We start from the raw sequence: 16687 nt of genomic DNA, 5'->3' as shown, positions 1-16687 counted from the left end.
CCACGCCCTGATTCGAACCATTGACCGCCCGATCCCTAACCAGAAGCACTGCCAAGTCGTAAATTTGCATTAAAAAAGACCAACACGTTTACAATAATTGCTATGAACTTCGTTCAAGAGCAATTAAACAATTTGCGGGATGAAAAAAGAACTGAAGATTTTGTTGCGAATTGCAATATTGAATCAAGATCGTTTTAATGAAATCAAACTCTGAACTGGCAGGTTTAACAATGATTAAAAAAGCATCAGGATTGATTAATTTACGATAAGGTTTGTTCGATCCCAGATATAGTCATTCGCTTTTGACTATAAACTCCCTTAAAGCATGTAACGTCCTCATGTCTTAATTCAAAAGCAGCATGGTACACAGAAAATAGCTCCACTTACTTTTCGATTCGACGATCAAAATGGGGCGGACCACGTTGCAAACTTTTAAAACTGTTTACTTAAAAATGAATTCTTCTGAATAGATACCTAATTTTCATAAACTGCCTAAATTATCTGAAAGAGAACGTACAATTTTTGTGCTTCCTAATCGTGTACTGCTTCATTAGTAATCATTGTTGGTTTGCAAAATCATTGTTCATTTCAATTTCGAAATTATTTAGATGTCCAAATTTGGAGATGCTCTAGGTGGAATAACGTGATAGAACCTGGGCTGTTTTTCCTTTGATCATGACTTGTAGTTTGGATAGTATCTGTTGGAGGTAGTTCTCCATCACATAGGAGGGACACTCCTCTGAGAAGTTGACCAGGGCAGCTGCTGCATGTGCCTGCACCCTCGGGTTCTCATTGTCATCCAGCACCAGCAACAACTTAGGCATCACTATGTCATGATACCTTAATCAAAAACAAAAATCACACTTGTTCATCGAACTGAGTCTTGTTGATATTTTTTAGCTACTTTATATCAAAGGGGAGTATTAAAAGCTCCGAAATCCTTCATATTAGAAAAGTAAATGTCGCAATGACCTTCTGGACCAGCCAAAAAATCTCAGCTTAAAACTCCTACAATTCATATGCACTTTCGTGTTCAGTTCTTCCGCAAGACATTCATCGTCTATTGATGTTTTTTAAACTAACGTGTATTACAGATTTTAGCATAACCGAATACCACCAGACGAATTGCTCCGGAACGACAGGCAAGGGTGGTTTGCATTGAAGCTAGCTTAGGGAAGTTGGCCTCAGTGGGTGAGAATAAAAGCTGCAGGGGGTACGATAAGGTGGTGGTAGTGGTGGTGATGGTGGTGGGGGGGGGGGGTGTCGTCTAAGCATTCCGATTATTATTATTCTCCCTATTTATTGTCCAAGCGGCCTTTACAAGAAGTTCTTTTGATGAAATAACTTACTGCCCCGGGCTTTACTGTTTCTTTTGATGAAAGGTCAAATGACTTGTTTTTATATTACAAGGCCCCATGAAGCCAAAGAAGAGTATTATAATGCTTTGAGTATTGGCACAAAAGAGTATTATAATGCTTTCAGAACAATAGGGAACTCATAATAGCCTATAAAAACGTGTCTAAGAACATAGAAAACACAAAAAACTGCGGAAAAATAAGGAACAGTTAGAAAATTCTCAATTTTTTAATAACATTTCTCAAGAAAAAACATTTTATAACAAAAAAATTGACTCACTTGGTATCAAAAACTCCATAATTAATAGACGTCTTTTCAAATCCTACTGAAGGCGGTAAACCAAAACAATCAGCAAAAAAATGCCTAGAATTCGCCTACACTTCACCAAAGCTGGAATAGAAATCATTAATACGTGAAAACTTCAAACCACTACCAAAACAATCCTAAAAAATAATGCAAAATCAATCAAATAATCAAACTTATAAACCAAAACATAATCGACTTCCGTCGGGCAAATTGCACTCAAACGACCGGCGAGCAGTTGGCTTTGACAGAAGCTAGCCACGGGGGGGGGGGGAATGTGCACGGGGGGGGGTGATGGAGGCACTGGTGGGGCAACAGTGAGGTGCGGAGCAACAGCGGTGGAAGTGCCAACAGTGGGGGGGGGGGGGTTTCTTCAACCTCTAAGAACCGCCCTTTACACCATAAGTATGTCTCCGAAACAGTTTTTGTGAATCGCATACTTGGAGACTAGTGAGCTGAACGGCTCTTCTAAGAGCACTAAATGCCCGCTGAGCGCTACCTGTTTATCCTGTTTTTGAGAACGAAAAGTCCAATGGGTCAGACGAAAAATTGGTCAAGCAAAAAAATAGCATAAAAAGACCGACAGGACTAATATAATTGATACAAACTTCGTATGAGAGCAATTAGTAATTAAGAAAAGCCGCACATCAACAAAATTTATTTTCGCTTACTAAATTTTTTTGACAACTCAATTTCTCGCTCTACAGAGCAGAAAAAAAACCACTCTTCTCGCTCAACTCTTCAATTTTGTTCAGCGCCAAACTACAAAACTTTTTTACCCGATTCATTTCATTGTACAAAAATCTCGCCAATAAAATATGTTAAAAAAGGACTTGTCCAATACTGAAATGTAGAAAAGTAAGATTAGATCAATAACAGCTTCCCTATCGCTTCACAGCCTTTAATCAAAACAGCAAGCGGTAAGAAAGAGGGCTGACGTGTCTAGATCATCGTCGTTGTCTTCCTCGAATGACCAGTCAGCCTCGTCCTCTAGTTCTGTCATAGCCGCAAGAGCTTCGTAGATCTGCAGTCTCAAAAAACAAAAAAAAGGACAGACGAAAAATTGTTTTTGCATTGAAGGCTGATATATTTTTTATTTTGATTGAAAATCTGTATGACTTTTTGCTGCCTCTAAGACCTGCTCTAAAAAACCCATCAATTAGAGCAACACACACCCAATTGACCTTATCTCTTTGAATTTAGGTAAATAAAAGTCAATTTCAAAGTGAGAAAGTCATTTTCGAGAGTGAGGTAAGTCAAGTGTGACGAGAAAATTAAGCACGCAAATGAACAAAAAACTCGCTTCACTAAGAGCGAAAAATGACATCACGCACGCACTTCAGTTGAAATCGCATGAACGAATGAGCAAAAAGCAGATTTGAAGTGGTTGTGACGTCATATGGTCGTAACAAAAATCTTGACGACGAAATAAAGAAAACCAAGAGAAGGCCAATAATAGCCCCAGCTATCGCTTTGCGGCTATTAAATTTTATGCGGCTACATCTTTATTAACTATCAATGCGAAGTAGCTAAAATTGTGAGAAAATATAAAGACAGACCAAAAATATTCGTCTTTTCATTGGAGGCTGATAGATGTTTAATTTTGATTGAAAATCTATGTTTTTGCTGCCTCTATTAGCTGCTCTCAATTACACATCAATTAGAGCAACACACCCATTTGACCTTATCTCTTTGTAATAAAGTAAACAAAAGTCAATTTCAAATTGAGGAAATTGAGTCATTTTTGAGAGTGAGGTACGTGACCAAAAAACTAAGCACGCGAATGAACAAAAAACTTGCTCCACAAAGAGCAAACAATGACGTCACGCGTGCACTTCAGTTGGAATTGCATGAACGAATGAACCAAAAGCAGATTTGAAGTGGTTGTGACGTCATATGGTCATAAAATTGACGAAAAAAAATCAAGAAAAGGCCAATAATAGCCCCAGCTATCGCTGTGCAGCTACTGAAAAAGGAGCTCAGGAAAATCTTGTTATGCTAGGACTTATATAAATCTTAGGACATGTCTCATTACCTTGGTAAAATGTCCGATTTCATAAATAACTTGGAGCAAACACAATAAAGACTTTAAACGCTCGATCTTACATATTTTGATAAATTTTGTAAAAAAAAATGTATCAAGATATTTCAAATTACCTTTCATGTGAACAGATAATTTTTTGGTCAATCCCTATGGCGATTCTAGTTTGATTCCATATTACAAAATTTTGAAGTGCAAATTATTATGATGTCATTTTGTAGTTGAAAAAACTCCTCTTTCATAGTGAGACAATACAGGAGCTAGTATCAATACCAATAAGAATTAGAGATGTTAACTAAGACTTAAAAGAACAAAGTTCAAGTAACAAGCATGTAAAACTGGGCTCTATGGGTTTATCCCGTTCCTATTTCTGGTTTCGTTTTTTTACACTGACTCTTCAAACTAATTCTTAATGCTAGTCGGTCAGTTATTTTGGTCGGCACAGTTTCTCGAATTAATAGTTGCCTAAACACTGATACCAGAAAACTAAGGAAGACCACAAACATAACCGACGAAACGTCGGAAGAATTGCTCTCGAACGACTAGTGGGAACTCTAATCAATTGCAGCCTGTTTCAGTCGAGGGGAGGGGAGCCTAAATGTGACAAAGAAGCTCAATAGTGGGCTTCAAATAACCACATTAGAGGATAACATATACCACTATTAAAATTTAAAGTGAAAAATGGCACCAGTTTTGGCGCACTTTTAGTATTAAATTGCCGCCAATTGAGTTCAGCTGCTTGAAATTGTGTTTAAGAGAGAATTTTAGATCATGCGAAACGCAAAAATTCAAGGGCGTAAAAGTCACTCGAGAAATTAAAACCGTCAAGCGAAAATTTTTCATTAAAAAGACACACGTTTAAAATAATTTGTCTATGAAGTTTGTCCAAGAGCAATTAATAACTCTTCTGTGATTCGTAAAAACCATGAAACATCTGGCAAAGACCATCAAGATCTTAATATTCAAAAACATAGCTGGCAGATTGCCAGAAAATAGCCACAATAGCTTCGTAGATCTGCAGTCTCAAAAAAACAGTAAAAACAGACCAAAAAATTCGTCTTTTTGCTGCCTCTATGAGCTGCGCTCAAATAACCTTCATTTAGAGTGACACACCCATTTGACTTTATCTCTTTGATTTAAAGTAAATAAAAGTCAATTTCAAAGTGAGAAGTCATTTTTGAGAGTAAGTCAAGCGTGACCATAAATTTAAACATAGCTGGCAAATTGCCGGAGAATAGCCGCCGTTGACGCGCTTGATGTTCATCGGGGTTGAAACAGAAAAAGAAAAAAAGATAAATTGACCAAATTTTTATCTTTTTTAGGGTCACAAAGTGTTCTAATTCGACGTGAGTTTGGTTGGATTCCGAAACTATACTTAATTCAGCTTGAAAACTGAAAGCTTAATACCAATGCCAGCTAGCTTGGCATTGGTATTAGCATTAAGCTTGAAAACTGATAAGCTTAATACCAATGCCAGCTAGCAAACACTATTGAACTTTGATAACCTAAATCTCAAGGACTTAATGCCCGGGGTTTATCGGTTTATCCCGTCCCTTTTGATTTAGCTCTTTTGACCTTGACTGTATTCACTATCACGCGCAAGTCATTGAGTGAATGGATTTAGAAACCATTCTGTTGAAACAGTGAGTGAGGTAATTCAGAAGTCAAACGTGAAACTCGTGACTTATGTGAGACGAAAAACGTGATCAAAAGGTAAAGCGAATTAAAAAAAAGGAGAGCGCCTAAATTATAGCCGTTTGAGAGGCTGACGGCGGCTATTAATCACAAAAATGAAAATCGCTCCACTAAGAGCGAAAAATGACGTCAGGCACGCGCTTCAGTTGAAATTGCATGAAGGAAAACAAAAAGCAGATTTGAAGTGGTTGTGACGTCATATGGTCGTAACAAAAATCTTGACGACGAAATAAAAAACAGAGCAGGACAAGTCCTGACGTACAATTCAAAGAATTTCCATAGACTGAACAAAAAAACTACACCTAAAAAACGGACTATGAGTGAATTGGGAAAACCATTTCTAAAAAAAATCAGATTAAAAAAAAAACAAAAAAAAAACAGAAAATCAATGCCAAAATACCGCTAGCGAAAACGAAAAACTACTAGCGAGAAATGTAAATTTGATTCTAACAAAAAAACTAGGCCTAGAATGAACTATGAATGGATTGGGAAAAAATTTAGAAAATCGGATCCAAAAAATTGAAAAAACAGTAAAAACCAAAGTGAAATTGCCGCATGTGAACAAAAAAACCACTAGCGAGAGAGCGAATTTTTGCTTAGAGCGAAAAATTTCACGCCGCAAAACCACTCGCTTTTTCGCTCCATTTCCTGTTTCGGCGCGACCAAAATCACTACAATTTGACTACAAAAATCATGAAAATGTTTGAACAGAAAAGACAGCGACCCAATACAATTCAAATTCTTTGAATTGTAAAAATTCTTTGAATTGAAAAAAACAAGAGAAGGTCAATAATAGCCCCAGCTATCGCTGTGCGGCTATTAATTGAAGACTTTCAATGCTCTTGTAAGAATGCTTTTGTGAAATGAATACACAAAAAGGGCACTGACTTGGTTTGAAATGTCGGGTTGAAATCTGTTGCCATCTGTCCCATAGCGTTGCAGGCTGCATACCGAACACGCGGGTGAGAGTCTTCTAGGAAAGGCACAATACTGGGCACAATGCGGGGCAACAGTGCCTCCATTTGAGAATGGCAGCCCTCTCCTATCACAGAGATGGCCATGAGGGCAGCGTGTCTGGACTTCCAATCTTGGGATGCAAGGAGCTCAGAGAGCATGGGAGTTATGAACTGGAGGAAGGCTTTGCCACCCACTCCACATGCAATACGGTCCAGTCCTGTTTCCCCGGCCACTGCAACCCTACAACATTGCAAACACTTTTCATCACCCACAATCTCTGAATCGGAGAATTACCTCAAACACTTTTTTCTAACAAATAGCTATGATTATGATTCAGAACGACATGTAAAGTTCAATTCGCCAAACAAAAATAATGAAAACCAAATTAAACCGTACGGATACATAATATATGAATGAAGACGGATTCATTGAAATAGTACACCTTGTCAAAACTTCAAAAAACATAGCCGATAGACAGCTGAACATAGCGTGATAGATTGGCTCCCAATGCTATATATCTAGCACAAAGAAATTATTAAGTAATAGAAGGTGCAAAAATCAAATCCCATTCCTTAGAACAAACGAGAAGGCATAGAACCAACACAGGCTTGAAATAACAGTGACAATAATCGTTTAGAGGGTCATAAATGATTTTAAAAAGACCATTCAATTCAATTAAAAATCAAAACACGTTGATAGTATCTAGTTTTGGCTTTGTGCGCCTAGATTAAGCGAGAGAGTAGAAAGAGGATTGAATTGACTTTTTTGGGAGGGGGTGAAATGAATGGCATGGTCGAAATGAAAATGTAAGGGAGGGGGGTCAAGCATACGGGCGGTGGGGGCGAGGGGTGTGGAATTGGGAGTAGAGCGGACGAGTGGGGGAGGAGTGAGGCGGTTGGAGTCTGAACTGCCCTTCACACTATCAATTCATGTCTGCTCAGGCTCTTCGGTGAATTGTACACTTTACTCCACTTTGTTCATCCCATTTTGAGGACCCAAGTCAAAAGCATCAGACGCAATACCAATCAAGCGAAAAAACCGTAGGATTAACATAATTACTACAAACGTCGTTTGGAGCAATTAAAACTAATTTTGACATGAAAACATTAAAGACAACCACGAAGGGTCACGCAAAGCTAACAAGTTTCCAGATACAAACATAGCCGGCAGATTGCCGGAATAGCTGCGAAAGAATAGACCTGCGTGCCATATAATAGAGAAACAGATACAGATCTAAATTGAAAAAAAATTGACGCCGCTCAAAAAACTAGGCTAAAAACATTCAGCAATAAATTAATATAGCTTGTTAAAATTCATTCCACAGAAGCCTCTTATTAGGGACCTTTACTGCATATAGGAGTTCCTTTGACCTTAAACAAATTCAAATTAAACTTAAGTTTTAAAGTGCAAAAGTCATTTTATTGAGTGAGGTAAGTCATGTATGATCAAAATCTAATCACGCAAATAACCTAAAATCTTTCGCAAAAGCGAGTGAGATATGACGTCACGCGCGCAAATGCCGTTAGTGAGAAGAAGAAGTCATTCAGAAAATTTGACTTTTTCAGCTTTGCGGTGTGAACAAATGTAAAACGAAAAAAGAGCGTCAGACAACGAAACAAAAAAAAAACCAAGAGCACCGCAATATAGCTACGCTCAGCTTACAGCTTCGCAGCTATAATAAAATAAACTTAAACATCGTTCAGTCAAACGCGCGTTGTATTTTGACATGGTTTAAAAAATTTTCGAATTTTTTTTGGCTATTCTGATTTCTTAGCTCTTTAGGGTAAGGAAAACGATTAGTGCAAACCTGTGCGTCACAAAAAAATTCCACTATGAAAAAGCTCCTCTGTAAACATGGGTTATATGATCATTGGTTATCATTTAAAGGCGGCAAAAATCGGACATTACAAGAGATTAAAGAAGAGAAAGATAGAAAAGAAAGAGAAAAAGAAACAAAAGATAAAAGAAAGGAAAAACAGAAAAAAGAGGGAAAAGAAAGAGAGAAATGAAAGACAGAAACGAAAGAGTGGAAAAAAGTAACCAAGAGAAAAGATCTTCCTTCGAGAGTAAAAAGCACAAATTGAATTAATTTTTCGCAATCTAACTCTGCATTTGATCTATAAAAAAAGGCAAATAGGATTCAGTCAATGCAACTTCAGTTGTTTAAAACTGTTATGAGACCGAAATCAAGCAAAACTGAAAAAAAAGAAGCCAAGATCGTTCAAACAAATCGGTCACACAAACATTTCGCCAAAAAACTCCGATTAAAAGAATCGCAACAAACTGTTGAGGAGAATTTAAAAACGTTACACTTAAGCTAGTCCCTACCGCATTACTATCTAGCTAATTGAAATAATTTTATATAGACAATTTTCCATCTTCGAATTCATTTCGGTAATTGAATTTTTAATCTGTTAATATCTGTGATGCATCAGCACATGTCATTCAGGGACCATTTTCCTGTAATAACTTTTTCTGTGATCGACATATTTTTTATTAGCAGGTTTTTGGTCATTGACCTATTTTTGCATCCGCAGATTTTTGGTCGTTGACCCCTTTTTGCACATGCAGCTTTTTGGTCATTGACAGCTTTTCGGTCAACGGCCTATTTTGCATCCCCGGATATTCAGTCATTGACCTTTATTGCATATATAGCTTTTCGGTTATTGACTCATTGGCAATGGCAAGCATTCGGTCAGTGAACTTTTTCAAAACGCATGCAAAACGCTATGTTGAATGTTTAAGAGGCCTAAAAACATGGGAAGATTAGGAGCTTAAACATCAGAGATAGATAGTGGCAGGAGGAAAGACATGGAGCACGAAAGTGTGAAAAAGAAGGGCAATTGAAAAAGGAGGAGAAACATGATTTTGACATGAAAGGGCGAAAATGCCGATAAACTACGCGCATCACCTGCTCCTTCGTTCAACTCATTGCGCTTCCGCTCCTCAACCCCCAGACCCAGGTTCAAACCAGACTGTTGTCAGTCGTTTTCACAGATACGGACCGTTAAGATATGTTAAGATAGGCGCTTAAACATGGTGTTCAGTGGCTCTCTGTCGACGTTGAATTAATATATAGAGAAGATACAACAGACCTCTTCATTGAAAACCAGCTGGAAAATGGCCGTCATTCAACCGACTAACCAATTGGGATTGAAACAGTTAGAGGAAAATTGACGACAGCCTAGTATCAAAAAGTGTTCTAATTCTGAATGCAGTTGCACACAATTCAAAAATATGGTGAACTCAGACTCTGATTTGCCGCACAATAAACTTAAAGCAGCTAGTAGTATACTCTGAAAAGTCTCTAATACTCTGAAACTTTGAAAAGTCTTTAATGCACTAAGTCTTAAAGGATGAAATCTAAGAATCCGTGTTTATTGGTTTAACCTCAAACATATTCGCGTACATTTGCTGGATATATACCATTTATTTGAGAGAATGGGTGAGTTAAATCGGAAATCAAACGTGAAAGCCGTAACGATTAGAGTCGTGTAAAACGAAAAAGGTAACACCAACAGGATAAGATAGCAGGACAAATCCTGAAGTACAATTCAAAGAATTTTCATTGACCAAAAGACACTAGAACTAGAAATGACTAGGAAATGATTCGGAAAAGCATTTAGAAAAAAAACTATAAACAACTCGCATGAAAATAAGAAATCTTTAACAGAACATAGCCGGAAGACTCCGGAACCACGTTGATGTAGATATTCATTCAGGCCAAAGCCAACTACGCACTACGCAAAATTTACCAGCTGCTTAATAACACTAATCCTAAACAATAACAGACTTATATTAACATGATAAAAGCCAAAGATAACAAAAACTCCAAAATATCTGTAAAATTCTCTTCACAAGTTGCGACTCCAAAAAATTATGTGCAAAAAAAGCAACTAAAACAGTCTGTACTCAATAACCGACTACCAACTGATAAAAACAGAAAAAGTTCTTTGAGAAAAACGAAAAACATAGCCGGCAGACTGCCGGAATAGCTGCGAAAGAATAGACCTGCGTGCCATATAATAGAGATAGAAACAGATACAGATCTAAATTTAAAAAAAACTAGGTAAAAAACATTCAGCGATAAATTATTAAAGCTTGTTAAAATTCATTCCACAGAAGCCTCTTATCAGGGACCTTTACTGCACATATGAGTTCCTTTGACCTTAAACAAATTCAAAATAAACTTAAGTATTAAAAGTGCAAAAGTCATTTTATTGAGTGAGGTAAGTCACGTACGATCAAAATCTAATCACGCAAATAACCTAAAAACTTTTCCTAAAGCGAGTGAGAAATGACGTCACGCGCGCAAATGCCGTTAGTGAGAGGAAGAAGTCATTCAGAAAATTTGACTTTTTCAGCTTTGCTGTGTGAACAAATGTAAAACGAAAAAAGAGCGTCAGACGACGAAACAAAAAACCAAGAGCACCGCAACATAGCTTCGCTCAGCTTACAGCTTCGCAGCTATAAAAAATGGAAAATCAAATTTTGCAAAACCCCTGCAAAACGATTATGCTGTAATTGACAAAAAATGTTCTTAAAAATCCCTTTGAATATTCTTTTGCTAGATCATTCACCCACCTATTTTTCCTTTGACACGCTATACAAAAAATTTAAAAGCCAAAAAACCTGAAATATTACAATTATTTATTTCAGTGAAAAGTATCGTGTATAACCTGAAGAGCCATATATTGGTAGCATTACCTGAATAGCTCGTAAAAAAAATGAAATTGCAGAAAGCTCAAAAATAGCAGATATGTGCAAAAAAATTAGAAGCAGACGAGGACCGGCATAAATTCAATTGAAATCACACCGTTTTCTTCAACAAACATACCTCAAAAGTAACCTCAATCTGATCGAAATATCACCAAATTCAGTTCAACAAAAATCATCCCAAAAATTTTTCCTGGATAATACAGATTTGAAATACAAAAACTGCAAGAAAGCGCCCAACATGGCAATAGATAAAAAACTCAAAATTGCATCTAAAAGTCTAATATTTGCTTGAAATGGTCAAAATCTAATCCAAACGTATTATGACTAGCTTAGATAACTGAGCTACTCCGCAACAATTTTTCTCTCTTAAAAGTACGCATGAACAGAAAATCACTATAAACTTTCTCTGATTCTGACTTTTCTTTGGCAGATTGACCAAAACACTTGCTTTCACAGGAGGTACTTGGCTTCCTCTATCACACTTCCGCTAAAATAGAAGTCACTAATTAAAACCATAGCCGAATGAGTATTGGAAACTGGTCGATATCTTCTGAGCAAAAGCTTTCAAATAACCAGAATCTATGGAAAGAATGAATCAAAACGGAGAAAAAAATCTTGAGTCAAATAACAGAAGAACAGACATCCCTAATGACATTCCCTGAAAGAAAACTAAAATTCAAAAAAATTTCAATAGAATTCCCAATTTTTTGCTCAAAAATAATTCATAAACGAATGCTTCGAACCAGAGAAAAACGTCTCTTCAATTCAAAATAGAAAACGCCTACGACCGTTGCGATTCATTTGAGGTGACAATATATGCAAAACAGACGTAAAATGTTTGACAAACCTTCAAATTAGCTTAACCCCTTTAACTACCATAAGGCTTCAAAACGCTCTCAAAAACCTGGAAATTACTCAAGTCTACAATAACTTTTTTGACTACATAAGCAAAAAATAAAAGAACAAATAATAATGAAAAGCCGCAATTTTGCTCCCTTAGCAAAAAATTTTTCTTAAGGCCAATTGAAAAGGAACAAAAATAGAAGTATCTCTTTCCTCTGATCTTCAAATTTGTTCAAAACAATTTTTCAAACTTTATTCACCCTATGAACATCGGTTTTTTGCTTGCTCACTTATCAAAACACAGCCGAAAGAATTCCGGAAACAACTCGAACCCGTCTTCGCTGGAAAAGCAAGCCTTTCAAGCAAGCTATATTTAAAAGCAGGACCTTTGAAAGCAGGAAGTAACAATCTTATCAATTCTAAAAAAAATGACCAAAAAATTATCCTAAAATTAGGAAAAGACAATAATTTTTCCATATAAAGCAGACAAACAAACAAAGAACTCTGTTTCATGCAATCCAGACTAGCAAAATTGCTCAAACAAAAATAGGGAAGCAATATAAGGATCAAAATATCTTTCAACTTTACAATGAAAAGAATAAGAAAAAAATTTGTAACAAATTTCTCAATTTTCCTATAAATATTTGAAGAAAAACACTGCTTTGCACCAAAAAGTATTCAGTTTCAGTGCAAAATTATTCAGTGTAAAAGAAAACAATGGGTGCTAGGCTTGAATTTCAGTAACAAAACTTGCAAAAAAACTATGGGATGGGTAAAATATCGCAACAATAGAGTGAAAATCCACCAAATAGTTGAAAACTTATCATTAGCGTAAAATTTACTTCAATGACCAAAAATCCTTTAAACAGCAATAAAACAATCCGAATATTATATTTTTAGTCAACTTTTTGAACATAAAAAGAGAGAATGAGAAAAAAACAGGTTCAAAACGCTGCACCTGACCATATAAAATTTGCTCACTAAGCAAAAAAATATTTACACCAACATTTCTGGCCATATTTCAAAAGAATGAATAAACAAATAAACATAACAGCGCGGTGGGGGTGGGGAGTCAACAGGGGGGGGGGGGGTCAACCTCTAAGAACCGCCCTTCACACCATAAGTGTAAGTATAAGTCTCCAAAACAGTTTGAGCTGAAACAGAGTTGAAAGGCTCTAAGAGCACTTAATGCCCGCTGGGCGCTACCTGTTAATCCCGTTTTTGAGGACGAAAAGTCAAAAGCGTCAGACGAAAAATCGGTCAAGCAAAAAATCGCATAAAAAAGACCGACAGGACTAATATAATTGCTACAAACTTCGTTTGAGAGCAATTAAACAAACCACTCTCTAATTTCTGCTCTTCAATCTGTTTACCAAGACTTTAGTTTTTATTCACACTGTGAATTTCCGGTTTTTTGCTCGCTCACTGCAAAGCATAGCCGTTAACGAAGTAGAAAATTGATCATCCTCGCGGGCCTTGATCACCTCCTAAATAATTATAACAAACGTTTTGAAACAATAATAGGAACAATAACATGAGAAAAGTGACAGACAGGAATTGATATAGCCTCTGATAAAATTGACTTCAGTTGCAACTAAAAAAACAGGTCGTCGCAAAAGACCCTGTAAAACAGGTAGTTTGGAAAAAATGACTAATTAACACATAATCTGACCAGACTGGTTCACAAAGAAAAACTGTCGCGAAAAGATATGACGAGGAAGGAAAACAATATTCTCCAAAAAAACTATACAAATGCAAAAATGCGATTTCCCAACCATTATACGAAAAATTTTAATTCCTTCTATATCAGTCAGCTTCCCAATAATTGTCAGACCTATCGAACAATTAAAAATTGTGAAGAACAACCAGAAGACATTTTTATAAATTTAAACCTTTGCTCAAATTAGACAGCTTTTCGTTGTTCGGGGGAGCATTTCGGGAAATAAAAACATAGTGAGCATAAAAGTATCTTTTAAAAATTAAAGTTAATTTTGTCAATCGTTCCGCTATTCCTTTTGAATTATTGGTGTCCATTATATCTCGTATTTTTTAAGAATTTCATTACCTTAATTCTCTAGTCTTCGAAATACAAAAGCCTACATACTCTTTTCTAGAGGTTTCCAAAAATTCCTCGTACTTCAGAGTATTTTATATCTATCAAACATAGCCTTCAAATTGCCGGAAAATAGCCACTCGCAATTGCTCTAATAAACTTTGGTAACCTAATGCACTTCAAAAATCATTTGACTTCAAAAGTCATCAAAATATGCACACAGATCTTGAACAACCACATCAGGACAAGTCCTGAATTACAAATCGAAAACATTTTAATGACCAAACTAAAAACTAAACCTAGAACATACTAGAATTGGACCTGGAAAACCAATTGAAATTTGAACCAAGTTAAAAACTAGAAATTGTCAGGATAATTATCACTTCTCAATTTTCCATATTTCTCAACAAAAGCTATGACAAAGAACTACAAACTATTGGTAACTATTTTTTCCATTGAGAAAACAGCCGCGTTTCAAATCCAAATGAGGACAGCAAAACAAGAATTGGCAAAATAGCTAAATTCGACTAATTTAGCAAAGTAGCCAAAAAACCTCCAAATTAGCATTAAAACTCATACTAATTACATATAAACGTGAAACTATTGTCAAAGCAAGCATTTACTTATTGCAGTAGACAACTTAAACCTCTTAACTCAGCAAAAAATGGTAAATACAAAAAAAATTCTTGAAAAATCAGCACGTGAACAAAAATGCAGCTTGCATACAGAATTTTTTTTCACACCTCAATTTATCGCTCTCTCGAAAACAGATGTGTGAAAAAAAGCCAATGTTTTTGCTTAACTCTCAAAGCATTCTTACTTTTTCGCGCCGCTAACTTTCTGCTTAAAATTTACTCCAATTTTCTCCAATACTCCTCTTCGAGTCGTTAAAAGCCAGCGCCCCGATACAATTCAAACCCTTTGGATTGTAAAAAAGTACGATTAGATCAATAATAGCTTCGCGGCCATTAATCAAAACAGTAAGTAGTGTGAAAGAGGGCTGACGTGTCTAGATCATCGTCGTTGTCTTCCTGGAATGACCAGTCAGCCTCGTCCTCTAGTTCTGTCATAAACTGTAGTCCCCTCCGAGCAATCTCAGGCATGATTTTACTCGCGTGTTTCCTCAACATCTGAGGCACGTTCTCTGCCAAAGTTGTGATACATTCAAAGGCCAGCTGGCGCCAAGAGTCTTCCAACTCCGTGTTTGCGGATATCTGCATAAAAAGAATAACTATTTACTTGAATAGAAAAATTTATCGAATAACGTGTAAATATTGAACAATCTTATATTTTCCGAATTTCCATTTTTCGATTCCCCATGTTTCACGCACTTATCATAGATAGCTATCCCTTTCAGCCTGTGATCAATTGTTATATATGAAGCTGAAGAAAACTTTACGACTTCATCTCTTTCCTCCTTTACCTTTTGCCCTATTTTCGTCAAGGCCACAACCAAGATTAACTTAATCATTGAGCTTATAAAGTTTTTTGATTAGATACAATCTAAAAATCAGTTTTTATTCACATATTTCTTCTGCTTTAAATACTTAGATTCTAAATGCGCAAAAACAAACAAAAATACAAAAGCAATTAGAACATTTCTTCAGAGATCTTCGTGTTTAAAGAATCACTTAAAATAACAGCACTTCATGGAAATATTATTAGAACACATAAAGAGTACACAATACAACCAACTTGTGCGAATCAATGACAGACAAAGACAAAAAGAGGAAAAAACAAAAGTAACTGGCAAAAACGAGAACATATTTGAAAGCCAGTGGCCTCAAACTAAAAGAACGTTTTAGCTACATGCCAAAATCCGTAACCAAACGAGCAGCGAATAAATGACGGAAAGTAACAGCTACGAACCAAAATGATTCATTCGATTAGTTTAGGCATCCTTGTAAACAGATCAGACCTGCCATTAATGAGACTAAGAGATAAGACAATAAAGTGAAGAAAAACTCGAAAAACTCAAAATTGATTAAACTTTGAAAGCAAACTAAGTGATAAAATTGTTGTCAAAACTTATAGAAAGCATTAGCTTTCAACTGAAGCATTGAAGTCAATTCAAGAATCCCTATTAGCAACCTCTGAAACCTGTCCCCAATTAGATTAAATGATAAGACAACAAGTACAAACATAGCCGGCAGATTGCCGGAAAATAGCCACCGTTGACGCACTAGACGCACATCGGGATTGAAACAGAAAAAGAAAAAAGATTGAAATTGACCAAATAAATTTTTCGAGTTTCAAAAATTGTTCTAATTCAGTGTGCAGTTTCAGTTAGATTCTAAACCTATACTTACTTCAGCTTCTAAACTGAAGGGTATTAAGCTTAATACTAAAAATCAGCTAGCAATCGCTCTAATGAACTTTGATAACCTAATACAATATGACTTAACGCTCGGGCTTTATCGGTTTATTCCATTTCTTTTTACGTTGCTATTTTGACTTTGACTGTATTCACTGCACTGCATAATTCAATGCGTAAAAGAATTTAAAATCCATTCAGTTGAAACAGTAAGTAAGTCAGAAATCAAACGTGAAAATCGTGACTTATGTAAAAACGAAAAACGTGATCAAAAGAAAAAGCGAATGTTTTTTAAAAAGGAGAGCGCCTAAATAGCCGTTTGAGAGGCTGACGGCGGCTATTAAACACTAGTATTACTCAAAATTTCATTATGTTTTGCGAACAGATATCGTCAAAGTCATGAAAA

General features: G+C 36.1%; 2 protein-coding genes across 2 annotated transcripts in view; both read right to left on the bottom strand.

The window, feature by feature from the left end:
- LOC142345399 (uncharacterized) overlaps positions 1–16687 on the bottom strand; it is a 144118-nt gene that overhangs the window by 117149 nt on the left and 10282 nt on the right. The gene's annotated exons all lie outside the window — the stretch shown is intronic.
- Positions 1–16687, bottom strand: part of LOC142345798 (importin-5-like) — a 50696-nt gene that overhangs the window by 28510 nt on the left and 5499 nt on the right. The window contains exons 5-7 of the mRNA XM_075398161.1: positions 14973–15181; positions 6284–6592; positions 654–840 (exon numbers count right to left, since the gene is read on the bottom strand). Coding sequence (XP_075254276.1) covers positions 654–840; positions 6284–6592; positions 14973–15181 — 705 coding nt within the window. The remainder of the gene's footprint in view (positions 1–653; positions 841–6283; positions 6593–14972; positions 15182–16687) is intronic.

The sequence above is a fragment of the Convolutriloba macropyga genome, chromosome 9 (assembly GCF_964194025.1).
Source record: "Convolutriloba macropyga chromosome 9, txConMacr16.3, whole genome shotgun sequence".
Lineage (NCBI taxonomy): Eukaryota > Metazoa > Xenacoelomorpha > Acoela > Convolutidae > Convolutriloba > Convolutriloba macropyga.
Note: the sequence above shows the minus strand (reverse complement) of the source record. Positions and strands in the feature narration are given on the sequence as shown.